The sequence below is a fragment of the Chiloscyllium plagiosum genome, unplaced genomic scaffold (assembly GCF_037043375.1).
Source record: "Chiloscyllium plagiosum isolate Xiang-an unplaced genomic scaffold, Cpla_swu_hap1 HiC_scaffold_33, whole genome shotgun sequence".
NCBI classification, from domain to species: domain Eukaryota; kingdom Metazoa; phylum Chordata; class Chondrichthyes; order Orectolobiformes; family Hemiscylliidae; genus Chiloscyllium; species Chiloscyllium plagiosum.
Window position 1 is genome coordinate 21,858,886 of NW_028270171.1, and position 15,340 is coordinate 21,874,225.

Consider the following 15,340-nt stretch of genomic DNA (forward strand, 5'->3'; position numbering starts at 1 on the left):
AACGTGGCATCCCACATGGAATCTCACTTGGCCATCATTCTCATTCTTGCTCAGATTCACATTCAGTGATAAATAAGCTGTGTTTATAATGAGGTTTTTCCTCAAGTTCTTTCATACCTCCAATAGCCCAGCTTCGACATCACTGATATGCAATGCCTGTAATGCATACAACTTCCAGCCCACATTACCAATATTCTTTCTAATCGTGTCCACATTTTCCAAAAACAGGTTCAATAGTCTCTGAAGTCTTCTTGGCAACTTCCCTAATTTCTCATTGTTCAGGAATTCAAAGAAATGCAGGATGATTGGAAGCACACAGATAGATTGTTAAGCGAGTGCTGCCCAATATATTCTCATTCTTCTTCAGCAGTCCCTCAACACACAGGCTGACTTTCTTCAACTCCAACACTGAGGGTCCAGGAGTGACTACATACTTTTATGACGTGCACATGTGCCCACAGGCGGGGCAGGTGGTGTTTGAAGAGGTGGGTGGGTTCCACATGCTCCTCTCTGTTTGCCCTTGGTCTCCAGTAACTCACTTTTCTGTTTGGCTGGTCTTGGGCAAGACATTCCCACAATTTGGTGGGAATATGACATTTTCCCAGGGTGAGGACACACCTGAAGCATTTTCTCTACCTGCCTGATAACCACTTGCCATAATGCAGACAGGAGCAGACACCCAGTTTTGCAACTCAGCCCTGTGTACAATGTGACCTGCCAGTGCAGCTAACTGACCATGACCAGTGCCTTAATGCTGAAGACTTGGCCTGAGACAGAATACTAATATTAGTGTGCCTATACTGGCAGTTGATTTGCAGGGCTTTGCAAAAGAATCACCAATGATATTTCTCTTGTGATTTGAGATGTTCATTGTACACATACAATGTCTCTGACACATACAAAATAGCACGTAACACTTCTGGTCTATGGGTCACAAAATTTATCAAACACACTGCTCCTCAGATAAACCTTGCTGAATTTCATCACCAATGTCTTCCCTTGCTGAGAGGTGTCTGACTTTTATCAATTGATTTATGTTGTCCACTGGCTCTCCACTGGACTCTGACAGACAGGAGACATCACAATGAGGGAGCAGGCTGGTAGAGAATCTACATCTTCAGAATGTTTAGCCCAAGGCCTGTTCTCTCATATACCATTGAGAACACATGAATGGCTTAGAGCTTGGCCTAAGTTTGCACAAACGTTGGCCGCAAAAATTGTTGCTACATACTAGCTTTATTGAAATTGGGTCTTGTTGAGGTGATCATATTCACCTGTGCCTCTGGATGGATGGTAACACCATTGTAACTACAGCAGGGGCTTTTTTCTAAGCCATTGGGAGAAAGTGATTAAGGGGATTCTACCAAAGGCCTTCCCTGTGAAGAACAGAACCAACCAGTCTGTCATTACCAGAATCAGTTGTGTCTTTTCGGAGGATAGTTACAGATCAGCTGGGGCTCCTCTTAAAACAGATGGAGGAAGTACAGTCATACAATTGTACCAAGAGTGCTTTTCAACCATATTCTACCTGCATCAGTAACCTTGGTGGCTCTCGACAGGTTTTGTCCTCATGCCAGGCTGAAACTGTGGTAGTGGGTATCGTGCTGTGGACTGTTATCAAGGGTATCCAAGTAGAGGACTGAGGTAGTCCTCAAGGTGCTACTTCCAAATGACCCTGATTGCCTCTCTGGCCTTGGAGAGAGCGATTTCTTTCTCATTTGACTGTAAACCTGCTTTCTTTCCTTCATGTTTCAGTGGAGCTTCCTGTCTAGAATGCCAGGTGTTTGCAGTTTAGGAGCTCTTGCATCTATTACCCATGACAAGTTAGGAATCCAGCTATGGACAAGTACACTTCTGCTTAGTAAATTATATAAGTTTAAAATCACAACACCAAGTCATAGTCCAACAGGTTTATTTGCAAGTACAAGCTTTGGGAGTGCTGCTCCTTCGTCAGGTAACTAGCTCACAAAGCAGCAGCACTCCGAAAGCTTGTACTTTCAAATAAACTTGTTGGACTATGACCTGGTGTTGTAGGATTCCTAACTTTGTCCACCCCATTCCAACACCGGCATTTCCACATCACAGTAAATTATAGACAGTTGGGCTCGGAGTAATCATTGTAAAACAGTTTTCTTCAGTTGTCACGTATCTGTTGCTAATACAGAATGTTTTATTCATTAGCGAATGCTTGACATACTTTTTACTGAACAGTGGTAGAACAGTTAAGTGTTTCCTGCTGACTTCTCATTCTACCTGATTTTAGCAAAATAGCACAGCATGAACACACTGCGGCCATAGCCCAGTGGTGGACGGATTGAAACCCTCCTCTGTCATTTGTGCTCTCATTACAAGAAAACTGGATTAAAAAGCAGTGGGAGCTCTTGTGATGCGGTAACAGTGTCTCTACCTGCAGACTCAGTTCACATCCCACCTGCTCCAGAGGTGCTGACCATCTCAGTATTGTAGCACTTGCTGATATATTGAAGGGTTTCCTATTACAATTAGCGTAACAACTAAAACAGTGTGAACTGTAGCTCACCAGTAGCTCGTTAGCCATTTCTACAGTAGATTGGCACACCGTCCATGGGCTGAAATCCTTACAGAGACTGAAGTTGAAGTGCTAACAAAGAAGCCTCATTATAGTCAATGCATCCCACATTTTTGACTACTTTAAAATAAAATTCGCTATTTCCATATTTCTTGGGGTAACACAGAGGGGAAACATAAGAGCACAGATAATTTACCAACACAGAAGCCAATGACCCAAAGCCAATCAGTAACGTGGGATTACAAGTTATTACCGGTTCAGAATATTAAGAAGTTAAAGAAAGGACTGCAGGAACACATCAGATGTGAACCTTAACTATTGCTAGAATGCACCTCAAACCAAGAAAATCACATGGCTCAGGAAAATGATCAAATAGCTCGGACTGCTAGAACATATTCAAGTTTAGTGTTCCGTGTTAAAATAATTTTCTCCTCCTGAAACATTACTCTCAGGAAAGGGATGAATGTGACATGGGATCCATAGGTCTGGATTGGCCACAGTGGCTTTAGATACGACCTGCCCCAGACCATCACTCCCCCCTCAGCCCCTTAATAACATACCCATGAATAAAAGGTACACATCTCTGATTGCATCTCACCCTGTAGCAGGCGCTCCTCCTGTTGGCTGAAGGTAGAGTGGTATTGGCGTCGAAGTCGTGGAGAAGTCCGCACCTCGCTCGCCTGGCTTCCCATCTCAGGAGCACCAGGTGGAGCCGAGTGCTCTTAATGGGAAACACAAAAAGGAAGAAATAAGAACAAAACAAAAGTCAATTGGGTTCCCAAGCCAGACAGGAGGGACTGGACCAGATACCAGTGAAAGCCAGCACTGAACAGTACCAGTTGTGGCTCACCAGGTAGCACAGTCGCCTCCGACACACCGAAGTTCCAGGTTCAAGACCCATCCCCTGGGTTCAAGCAGAAAAACCTAGGCTGACATACCAGTGCAGTTCTGAGGGACAGCTGCACTGTCACATGTTCCCTCTTACAGTTGAGACGTTAAGCAGAGGCCCACCTGCCCGCTCAGTGGCACTATTTTGAACAGGAGCCAGTATTTATCCCACAATAAACAATGGAGAACCAGGGTAAATCTGCTCATTACTACTTGGCTTCCTTGTGAGAGTTTACTGTTGCTTCACTTCAACAAAATATTTAATAAGCTGTAAAGGACGTTTGGGATTTTGTGAAAGGTGCTAAATAAATCAAAGCTTTTCCTTAGTCATTCCCAACATGTTTAGGATAGATTGCATCACATTAAAATACAATCCATCAGAAAGACCAGTTCAAATACACAAAGCATTGAAGCAGATCCACACTATATCCAAACATCTGGACTGGACCATCACCAGCAACTGATAGGTAATATTATAGCAGCTAATATTTAACAGCTAACCACACACCTTGCTAAGTACAAAGACTAATAAGTGAAGAGAATGCTTCAGAAAGTACAAACTTATGTCATGCCACATTAGCTCACATCATTCCAATGACATGACATAATCATAATGATGCCAGAAAGCTACAACAAAGACAAATGTTCAAAATATTCATTAGGGTCGGGCAGCATCTGTGGAGAGACAAACTGATTCAACATTTCAGGTTAACGATGGTTCATCAGAATTCTAACAGTTGTGTTGGCTAGTTATCACAGGGGTTACCACAGGGATAACTGGTTTTGGATGGCTAAGCATCCATTCAACATCACTTCAATGTCAGCTATGAAGCAGAATTCACTAAACCCTAGATCGTTTGGGGAACACAGACCATTGTTTAGATCATTCAGGTACAGGTTACTTTTACCCTCTTGCTGACATGTAGTTTCAATCCTAATTCTGCTCAGTAAAAGAGGAACTGCAAGTTTAAACATTTGGTGCATGTTCTTGCCTGAGGAGCCAATGGTGCAAAGCTACGACCTGTGGGACTATGACTGAACCCCTCCAAAAGGATATTGAGGGGTTGGGTGGAGTGGACAGATAGTAATGGATAAAATTCAATACAAGTGTGAGGTGATGCATTTTGATTTTGATTTTGATTTGTTTTCTTGTCACTTGTATTAAGATTCAGTGTAAAGTACTAGTTTATGTGCTACCCAGACAAATCATACCTTGCATATCAGAATAATTGAACAGCATACAGAATATAATGTTACAGCTACAGAGAAGATGCAGAGAAGGACCAACTCTAATGCACGAGAGGTCCAACCATAGGAAGAATATGGGCAGACTGTAAAATGAGAGGTACAATTGTAAAGGGGGTAGGAGTATGCAGTTTTGCTAGTTGACCAATAAAAATGGCAGGTCAGATGGTGAGAAAGCAGTTAAGCAAGCATACAGTATCCTGGACTTTATCAAAGGGACATACTAGACAAGAGCAAAGAGGTTATGCAGAATTTATATTCAACACTCTTAAAGATCAGCTGAAATATTCGTTGGGGTTCTAGCACCAAGTTTTAGGAAGAATGTGAATGTATTGGAGTCAATGCAGAGATGAGAAACTTCAGTTATGAGGACAGATTGGAGAGGGTGGAACTGTTCTCCTTTGAGAATTGACAATAAACAGGAGATCTAATAAAAGTTTTCAAAATCACGAGGTGTCTGGAGAGAGGAGATAGGGAGAAACTGTCTTTGCTTGTAAAAGGACAGAACAAGACAGTACAGATTTAAAGTGATTGGTCAATGTGACATGAAAAGAACTCTCCTCTCACAATGGATGGTGAAATAACTCCATAGAGGCTGGTACCCCATCACCAAGCCACCCTTGTTTTACACAGAGAATCCTTGATACTGATCCAGCTCCCTCAGAGCTAGTTCTCAGAGAGAATAGAACCTCTGACACTCCTGTTTATATCTGTCAGCCAGGGCTCCCCGATGGGACCAGATTAACAGACCCAGTCAGGAAACTCACTCTGAAGTCCGCCTGGCTGACCTCATTATAATCACTATTATGCAGAATTTATATTCATAAATTCTGCATATCACAGGCTTGGACCCGAAATGTACTGCTTGGACATGTGGAGGAGGCAGGTTCAATTGAGGCATGCAAGAGGACATTGAATCATTAGCTGAATAGTATTGGGGAAAATGGCTGGTAAACGCACAAAGTCATCATGTATTGGAGAGTCAATGCAAACACAATGGGCTGATTAGCTTCCTTCAACACCATGACAATCTGCAATCTAGTTAACTGGTTCTGATGAATTTAGATGAGGTCATTGATGTGAAACATTAACTGTTTCTTTCTCCACAGATACTGTCTGAACTATTTCTAGCATTTTTAAAAAATTTGAATGACTCAGCTCTTCCTCGAGGCCTTTCCCTGGTGGGCTGATACTCAGAGTACCCATATCATATACTTCAGGTAAATCTACAGCTAAGAAACTGCTCTGAAAACTCAAATTTTGAAGGCGGAGACAAATTTCCAGCACAGCTGCTAAAACAATTGACAACTTCAAAAACAGTCAGCATTGTATACAAAAACCATCGATAGCCACAGGTGGGGTGCTGGAAGATTAGAGGTTGGCTAATGTGGTGCCATTGTTTAATAAGGGTGGTAAGGACATGCCAGGGAACTTTGGACTGGTGAGCCTGATGTCGTCAGACGGAATGCTGAGGGAGGATGTACATGTATTTGGAAAGGCAAGGACTGATTAGGGATAGTCAACATGGCTGCGTGTCTGGGAAATCATGTCTCACAAACGTGATTGAGTTTTGTGAAGTAACAAGAGGATTGATTAGGGCAGAGCGGTAGATGTGATCTATATGGACTTCAGTAAGGCATTCGACAAGGTTCCCCATGGGAGACTAATTAGCAAGGTTAGATCTCATGGAATACAGGGAGAACTAGCCATTTGGATACAGAACTGGCACAAAAATAGAAGACAGAGGGTGGTGGTGGAGGATTGTTTTTCAGACTGGAGGCCTGTGACCTGTGGAGTGCCACAAGGATCGGTGCTGGATCCACTACTTTTCATCATGCTCATATCCAAATCATTTATATAAATAAGAGATAGACTTAGTAAGTTTGCAGATGACAGCAAAATTGGAAATGTAGTGGACAGCGAAGATGATTACATCAGGATCTTGATCAGATTGGCCAATGGGCTAAGGAGTGGCAGATAGAGTTTAATTTAGATAAATGTGAGGTGCTGCATTTTGGGAAAGCAAATCTTAGCAGGACTTATACACTTAATGGTAAGGTCCTAGGGAGTGCTGCTGAACAAAGACACCTTGGAGTGCACGGTCATAGCTTCTTGAAAGTGGAGTCACAGGTAGATAGGACAGTAAAGTCAGCATTTGGTATGCTTTCCTTTATTGGACAGAGTATTGAGTACAGGAGTTAGGATTTCATGTTGCTGTTATATAGGACATTGATTAAGCTGCTTTTGGAATATTGCATGCAATTCTCATCTCCTCCTTATCGGAAGGATGTTGTGAAACTTGAAAGGGTTCAGGAAAGATTTAAAAGGATGTTATCAGTGTTGGAGGATTTCAGTTATACAAAGAGGTTGAACAGGCTGGGGCTGTTTTCCCTGGAGCATTGGAGGCTGAGGGTCGATCTTTTAGAGATTTATAAAACCATGAGGAGCATGGATAGGGTAAATAGACAAGGTCTTTTCCTTACGGTGGGGGAGCCCAGAACTAGAGGGCATAGGTTTAGGGTGAGAGGGGAAAGATATAAAAGAGACCTAAGGGGCAATTTGTTCAGGCAGAAGGTGGTACGTGTATGGAATGAGCTGCCAGAGGAAGTGGTGGAGGCTGGTACTATTGCAACATTTAGGAGGCATTTGGATGGGAATATGAATAGGTAGGGTTTGGAGGGATATGGGCTGGGTGCTGGCAGGTGGGACTAGATTGGGTTGGTCTATCTGGTTGGCATGGACAAGTTGGACTGAAGGGTCTGTTTCCGTGCTGTACATCTCTGTGCTTCTGTCACTCTATGAAACAACTCAAATTTCTTTAAAATGACAATTTACCCAACCTCCCAGCGCTGATAAATTATTTAATAAAAGCAAAAACCCAGATCCACGTCTGTCAAAAACTACTCACTTCTTCCTTGGGCTGTACCCTGTATTTCCTTGAAACCAGTCCATTTGATTTTTGAGTTACATTGTTAATGTGTCTGTCTGTAAACAAACAGGTGAAAACAATACCTCAAGCCACCTTCAATGCCAGAGATTTAATAACTCGGAGTCCCCTTAAAAACAATGGGGTAGAGTGCTAAAGAAACAGCCAAATGTATCACTTACCCAAAGTTTGGTAACGTAGAAAATAGGAGTAGAACACTGGCATTCGAGACTGTCCCCCTCTCAATTCAATTAGATCATGGATACGTTTCTACTTCAACTCCCCCTCCCCCCACTACATCGCTTTCTTTCTTACTATTCAGAAAAAGATTCCTAATACTACAGGTGGATCAGATTTCAAGAGCCAAGGACACTGCAGGAGTGGATGTGGAATATGATATGATGAGGTAATGCTACTAATACAAAGTGCCTCCATCACACTGATTTTTTTTCTCAACCACAGTGGTTTTATTAGGAACAGTAGCACTGTTAATGCTTCCAGACTCGTAGCTGGAAAATTCAGCACCACATTATTAAATAAAAAAAGCAAGAATTAGTAACAGCAAGCAGGTAATAAATAGATTATCCCTAGTCGTCATCTGATTCACTGATGTCCTTTACAGGAGGAAACCTGTCAAACTTGCCCAGGGCTCCAGACTCTCGGGAAGATGGTTAACTCTTCACTGTCCTCTGAAATGGCCTCCTAAATTGCTCAGTTATCAAGGCAGTTCATTCCCACTTACTTGTGATCAATGAGGAATGGGTAATAGGTGCTGGTCTTACCAGTGACACCCAGACGCTCACCTTGAACTTGCTTTGCCATAACAAGAGAAAATTAAGGATGACTTGCAGCACAGTAGTTGCATCCCTGTCTCTGAGGCAAAGCTCCAAACACATTGATTATCAACCTTCAAGACTTTCCAACACAGCCAATATGGCAGGCAGCTCCAGTAGGAGAGATTCCCTAGTCAGCCAAATTTGATACAGAGCAGTGCCCCTCACGCATAATCTCTCACAGCAGGCTAGCAACTTATTTTAAGGGGAAAAAAAACTATGGAACACAGACTCAAAAATGTGTTACATTTGCCTCAGACGCATGAAAACCACCAAGAGGAACCAGCAGACATGGCACCCAACCAAAAAAAAAGACACGTCTTTGAGGGGGACAGAATGAACTGCAAGACGAAAGGAATCCAGAGTTTTCAACGTTGACTGACATTTTCAGAGCCGTCAAAGAATTGCAGAGCAATGGTACAGAAAACAAGACCGAGCAAGTGTTCTTTTTGGACGAAACATTGAACAGATGTTGCTCGACTGCTATGGCAGATTACAAAATGCATTGACTGAAGAGTCAGAAACCACAAGCAGCGGTCACCACTTATCCTTCACCCAATATCAGTAAAAAGCACATTAGTCATGTACTGTATTTTCCAAGCACTGCTCTGATACCATGTTAGCCAGCTTAACAGTAGCAACACCATAACATACAGTCAAATAGTACCTTTACCATGATAAAACAGCCTAAGAGGAACATTACAAAGGAAAATGTGACAATAGATGATCTAAAGTGGAGACAAAGTAGGCTTTAAGAACTATGTTAAAGTAGACAAGAGGATGAATGACAGCAGAGACTTAACTGACCTCAGTCACCAGCAACTGAAATCTGAGATGCACAGAGATCTCAGATGGTTGGGGGAATGGGGCAAGTCAGAGAGAGCGAAGGGTAGGGCAGGGCCACAAAGGGGTTTGAAAATGAAAAGAGGGGAAACATTTGTTTGAAGAACTACTAACAATATCAACTAACATGGAGCCAGCAGGGAGGTTACTGAGTGATCAGAATAGGATCTAGAATTTACGACCTGAGTTTCATGATCAAAATGGGGACATGAGGAAAAATGAGTTAACAATGAGTGTTCAGGACAAGGGCAGGGGAAGAGTTTTAGAGGAAGTTTAGTCCAATAGACCAGAAGGGAGGACAGTGGTAGAAGCCACTGATTTGTTGATCGTATTCTTAGTGACAAAGAATTACATGAGTTCCACACACTTAGAGTCATAGAGATGTACAGCACAGAACAGACCCTTCGGTCCAACTCATCAATGCCAACCAGATATCCAAACCTTATCTAGTCCCATTTGCCAGCACTTGGCCCATATACCTCGACCCTTCCTATTCATATACCCATCCAGATGCCTTTTAAATGCTGTAATTGTACCAGCCTCCACCACTTCCTCTGGCAGCTCATTCCATACACGCACCACCCTCTGTGTGAAAAAGTTGCCCCTTAGGTCCCTTTTATATCTTTCCCCTCTCACCCTAAACTTATGCCCTCTAGTTCTGGACTCTCCCAACCCAGGAAAAGATCTTGTCTATTTACCTTATTCATTCCCCTCATGATTTTAGAAACCTCTTCTAAAGTCACCCTTCAGCCTCCGATGCTCCAGGGAAAATAGCCCCAGCCTATTCTGATCTCCCAATCACTGTTGAAGGATTTCAGGGAAAGCAGTGGTCTACAGTCGGGGAAAGGAGTTGAGTTTTTTTTGGCCTGGGAGGTTTAATCATTGAATTCCAGGATGATTCTGGATTAGTCAGTCATTTAGAATGCTCCATTTGTTGCAAAACATTTCGAAGGAATTATGAAGATGTCAAATGCACCCAAGTCCAAGTTGCTTTATCACAATCTGGTTTTATTGATCCTTTTGTAAGGAACAGCAAAGAAGCAGGAATATCATCTACATTTGGTCTCAAGTTGATGAGTCAACACGTCTGAGCGAAAATCCCGATTTAAGTAGCCTAATCTTGTTGTAATCTTGTATTATATTTGTAATCAATGACAACTTAACTCAAATTGTTCAAGTTGACTGTGGAAATTAGATACGTAGCAAATCAATTACTTATATAGTTAAATTAGAAGACTCTCTCTGGAGTGAAGCACGGCAGAAACACTTGGAAATCTTCCTGGATTACACAAAAACTTGGCGAGTGCTCCGCCCTGGCCACAGCCCTCCTGGCTATAAACAGCATCCAGTTGCATCACTATGAAAACAAAATTGGAGGTGCATGAAGTGCAGTTGACAGACCACTTGGCAAAACAGTCTGCACAGAAATGACTCAGTCAGGCTTGTAAAAGGTCTGGGTTGCAGCACTTTCCCGATAGTCAGATTAACAAGAATGTGCCCAAATAAGGTCAAACTGAGGTCAAGCACTGATCAAAAATGTGACTTTTACCTCTCTTTTCAACCTCTTGGTGGGATCTAAAGAGGAACCATGTACCCCCTCTCAACTTGGTACTGCAAATATACAGTAAGAAAATGAAAAGGAAGAGGAAGAGGAACTTAGCTGTTCAGATTGAAGGTGGTGATTCACTCCACATCTCCTGGGTACCAAAGGATCACTGAAAGCCTCGGTCATAATGACAGAGACGTGTTTACCATCAATTCCAATTTTACTAGGACTCTGTGATGCATAATTGGTCAATTGCTGTTTTGATGTCAAGGTAAGAGTGTAAGAAGTTGGTCAAACACAGCAGGCCACCTCCTGATGCTGCCTGGCTTGCTGAGTTCTTCCAGCCTCCTGTCTGCCTACTTTGAATTCTAGCATCTGCAGTTTTTTGTCTCTAGTGTTGGTGTCAAGGGCAGTCACTTTTGGGTCAGATCTGGAGTTCAGTTTCGGTTGGATATCTGGATCAAGGCTGTAATTAACTGAGGGGCTGAGTGGTCCTGGTGGAAACCAAATGCAGCAGAGAGCAGGTTATTCCCTAGGTGCAGTTTGATAGCGCTGTCAAAGACACCTCCATCATCTCTCTGGTGATTAAATGTAGACCTGATAAATGGTAATTGGCTGGGTTGGATTTGTCCCACTTTTTGTGAACATGGTGGTGATGATAGCATCTGTTAACAGCCACCTTGGTCAGGCTCAGTTCCAGGAGGAGATACTCTAAGCGACCTCACCAGGTGGACAAGCATTAAGATTGTAGAACCATTTGCATGGTAAAATGACCAAGAGCAGCCCTCTCAGATTATCTGTTTTTGCTCCACCATTGGAAGAGGATGTATTGGACACAAAAGCTCAGATTAATATAGCAGATTCAATTTAAATTAATTCAATCATCACAAAAGCTCGCAAATAACATTTCATTAAGAGCCACATACTGTTATGAAGATGTGGGTGTACTGTATCTTTGAGTTAATGCTGGAAGTGACAGCACCAAGTGTTTTCAATAAGACACAGTGCAACACATGCTCCAGCTACTGGAGTAGCCGGTTGCCTGGAAATGACAAAACAGATTTGAATTAGGCCAATCAGTTTAAATTATACCCTGAAAAATGCAAAATTCCTATCAAGTTTGAATTGAGTATAGTGACAATCTTAAAAGCCAATGACACAATCCGATGGTCCGGGGTATAAGACCAGGGAAAATTGAACAGTTGGGAGGAAAACTGCCATCAGACCAACAGCTGTAGACTGCTCATCAGAACTGTCAGAGGTACCTGTCTAGAGAAGGAGTTTGCACAAAGAAAAACCTCACCACTGACCTGGAGAGCCAATCTACCAATAAAGATGAAGAGAAGATTCAACTGCTGGCTGGTTTTAAAATTTGAATTTTCCTGTAAATCTTAATTTGAAGTTTTATCGGACTAGTATTATAGAAGGGTTAGAGGAAGGAATTGTAAAGAGTTGTTAGTTAACTTTTACTTTAAATAGCTCATGGCCACTTGAATGTTTACAGATTACTGCACAGGCTAAATCTTTTCTGTGTTGCTGGTTTTAAATGAAGTAGGAGGGTTTACCCCACGTCGCAACCATACAGACATGAGGACACGTTGCTCAGAAGCCAGTTTTGAGTGAGTGTGCAGCTTCAACAATACTGAAAAGGTCAATGCCATCCAAGCCAAAGTAGCCTGCTCAAAAGGCACCTCATCCATCACCTTAAACATTCCCTTTAATATCAGTGTGCATCTTCTAGAAGATGCATTGCAGTAACACCCTACAACTCCTTTAACAGCACGCTCCAAATCCATGACCACTACCAGTTAGACGTAAAAGGGCATTGGGTGAATGGGAACGTCACACCAAAAGCTCTTCCCCCAAGTCACCAAGCTCACCGTATGGCAAGGCCAAACTTGCTGCAGAGCAAAATTTAGAACAGACCACATGACTCCCATTTCTCCATTAATCCCTCAAAGGGACAGTCCCAAAACAATTTTATTAACTCCATGCTTGCCACAAGTGTTGCATCTGCATAATTTCAGGGACTTGGCAAGGACCCCATCTCGCTCATCAGTTCTGACTAGTAGACAGATAAGACTTTTGGGAAATCGGTAGGCAGGTTATTGCTGCAGATTTCCAACCTCAGACTTGCACAGAGTATATCTAATGCTCAAGAAGTTCAGTTCTCCCAGAATCTTACAACATCTGCCCATTAAAGATAATGTTGGCCTCCAAAGCTCCCGAAATGAAACTGAGTTGATGTTAGAGCATGCTGATGAAAAGTCACCCTCAGCTGAAGCAGTAACTTCATCCCCACAGATGTTATCTGACGTGATGATTACTTCAAGCATTTTATTTGTCACTTCAGATTGCTGGCATCTGTAGTATATTGCTTTTGTAAGGGAACAATTCTTTCCCTGGTAGAGAGAACACCAAGTCAGAGGTGAGGCAAAGAATCAAAGAAATAGGAGGATGGGGTCATGGGAGATTACCCTTAGGGTTAAAAAACTGTTCATGTGAAGGCTAGTTGGGTTAAATGGCAGACTTTTATGTGATAGTTTATAACGTGAGAGATAAGTAGTCGCTGCGCAGTCTCACTAAAACCACCCCCCACCCACTCAACAAAATGCTAGTACTCCTGTTAACAAAACAGGAAAGTTCTTAACATGGGGTAAGACGAATTCATGCCTAAGTTGAGAAACAGTCACAGGTATCTGTGACACCCTCACCAATCCAAACAGAGGCCCAATTTTACACACCATGACAGAACAGTCTCAAAAAGTGTGGTGCTGGAAAAGAATAGGACATCCGAGGAGCAAGAGAATCAATGTTTCCGGCATAAGCCCTTCATCAGGAATGTAGGAGCTGGGTGATGGGGGGACCTGACAGCTGAAAGATAAATAGGATTGGGGTGGGGGTGAGGTAGTAGGAAGACAACAGGTAGATGCAGGTGGGGAGGATGGTGACAGGTTGAAGAAAAGGTGGTGCGGATAGATGGGAAGGGAGATTGACAGGTAGAACAGTTCAAGAAGGCAGTGCAGAGTTGGAGGGCTGGATCTATAATGAGGTGGGGCAAGGAGAGAGGAGTAAACTGACATTGACGCCGTGTGATTGGAGGGTCCCAAGGCGGATGATGAGGTGTTCTTCCTCCAGGCGTCGGGTGGCTAGTATTTGGCAATGGAGGCAGACCAGAACTTCATGTCCTTGGCAGAGTGGAAAGGGGAGTTGAAGTGGTCAGCCACAGGACGATGGCGTTGTTTGGTGCGTGTGTTCCAGAAGGAGAAAACAGAACTCCACTTGGAAATTTGAACTAAATCAAAATTATGGTACAAGCTTGGCCACTGTGGCTGGACATCCACATAACATTGGGCAAACAATCTTCCACTTTATGCTTGTGGTTCATTATCCATACAGAAAATTCCTTTCAGGAACACAGGACATTTCTCAAAAACTAGTATGTAAATATTAATTTAAAAATAAACTCAGAAGTCTAATTAATGATATTCATTGAAACTATTACAATGTAATGAGTGAGTCTACCTTCGGGTACACATTGTCAATGTATCAGTTTATATAATCATAACAACTAGGAGCAGGAGCAGACCAGTCAGCTCTTCAAGTCTGCTTCCCCCATTCAATAATAATCACAGCTGATCATCCAACTCAATGCCTTGTTCTCAATTTCTCCCCATACCCTTTGGTCCTTTTAACCCCAAGACTATTTATTGCTTTCTTGAAATCATTCAATGTTTTGGTCTCAACCACTTTCCACATGCTCACCACTCCGAGTGAATAACTTCCTCCTCAGCTCAGTCTAAAACCGCTCAACCACATCCTTAGACTGTGACCCTGGCTCGGGACTTCCCAATCATCGGGAACATCCTTAATATGTCCCTGCTTTTAGAAAAAATGGCACAACTAAGAGGGTGGCATTGGAGTACTGCCACTGGACTGGCAATCCAAAGACCCAGGCTAACATGGAGATATTGGCTCAATTGGCAGCTTATGGAATTTATATTTAATTAAGTAGTTTGGAATGGAAAGCTGGAGTGGTGACCACTAATTGTTGCAAAAACCTATCTAGTTCACTAATACACTTTGGTGCAGGGTCCCTTTCCCCAGTCTGGCCTAAATATGACTCCAGACCCACAGTAATTTGGTTCCCTCTTAACTGTCATCTGAAATGGCTTAGCACAACATTTAATTCAAGCATAATTAGGGATTGGCAGTAAATATTGATTTTGGCAGTAACACGCCCATCCGGTGAAAGAATTAAGAGGGACTGTAGGCTTTTCATTGAATGCATTTAATCATAATAAAGGACAACTGATACAATTCTTACTGTCGGTGACACTCAATACTTCCATCAAAATCCTTCAAGAATGGATCTCATCGAGGACAATTAGCTCATCAAATAAGCTTCCTACCTGGTTTAGTAATGCTGGAGTGCAGTTTGGAGTCCAATAGGGAATTCAAAGGAGATTACTTTAGCCACAGCATGGTGAAAAAATGGAACTGGTTACCAC

General features: G+C 42.6%; 1 protein-coding gene across 5 annotated transcripts in view; it reads right to left on the reverse strand.

Moving 5' to 3' along the window:
* LOC122542284 (myocardin-related transcription factor A-like) overlaps positions 1–15,340 on the reverse strand; it is a 194,307-nt gene that overhangs the window by 116,247 nt on the left and 62,720 nt on the right. For 4 of the 5 annotated variants that reach the window (XM_043679876.2, XM_043679872.2, XM_087978346.1 and 1 more), the window contains one exon: positions 3,147–3,269. The exons of the other annotated variant lie outside the window; for it this stretch is intronic. In XM_043679876.2, the coding sequence (XP_043535811.2) occupies positions 3,147–3,240 (94 nt within the window). In that variant the 5' untranslated portion in view covers positions 3,241–3,269. The remainder of the gene's footprint in view (positions 1–3,146; positions 3,270–15,340) is intronic. 5 annotated transcript variants of the gene reach the window in all.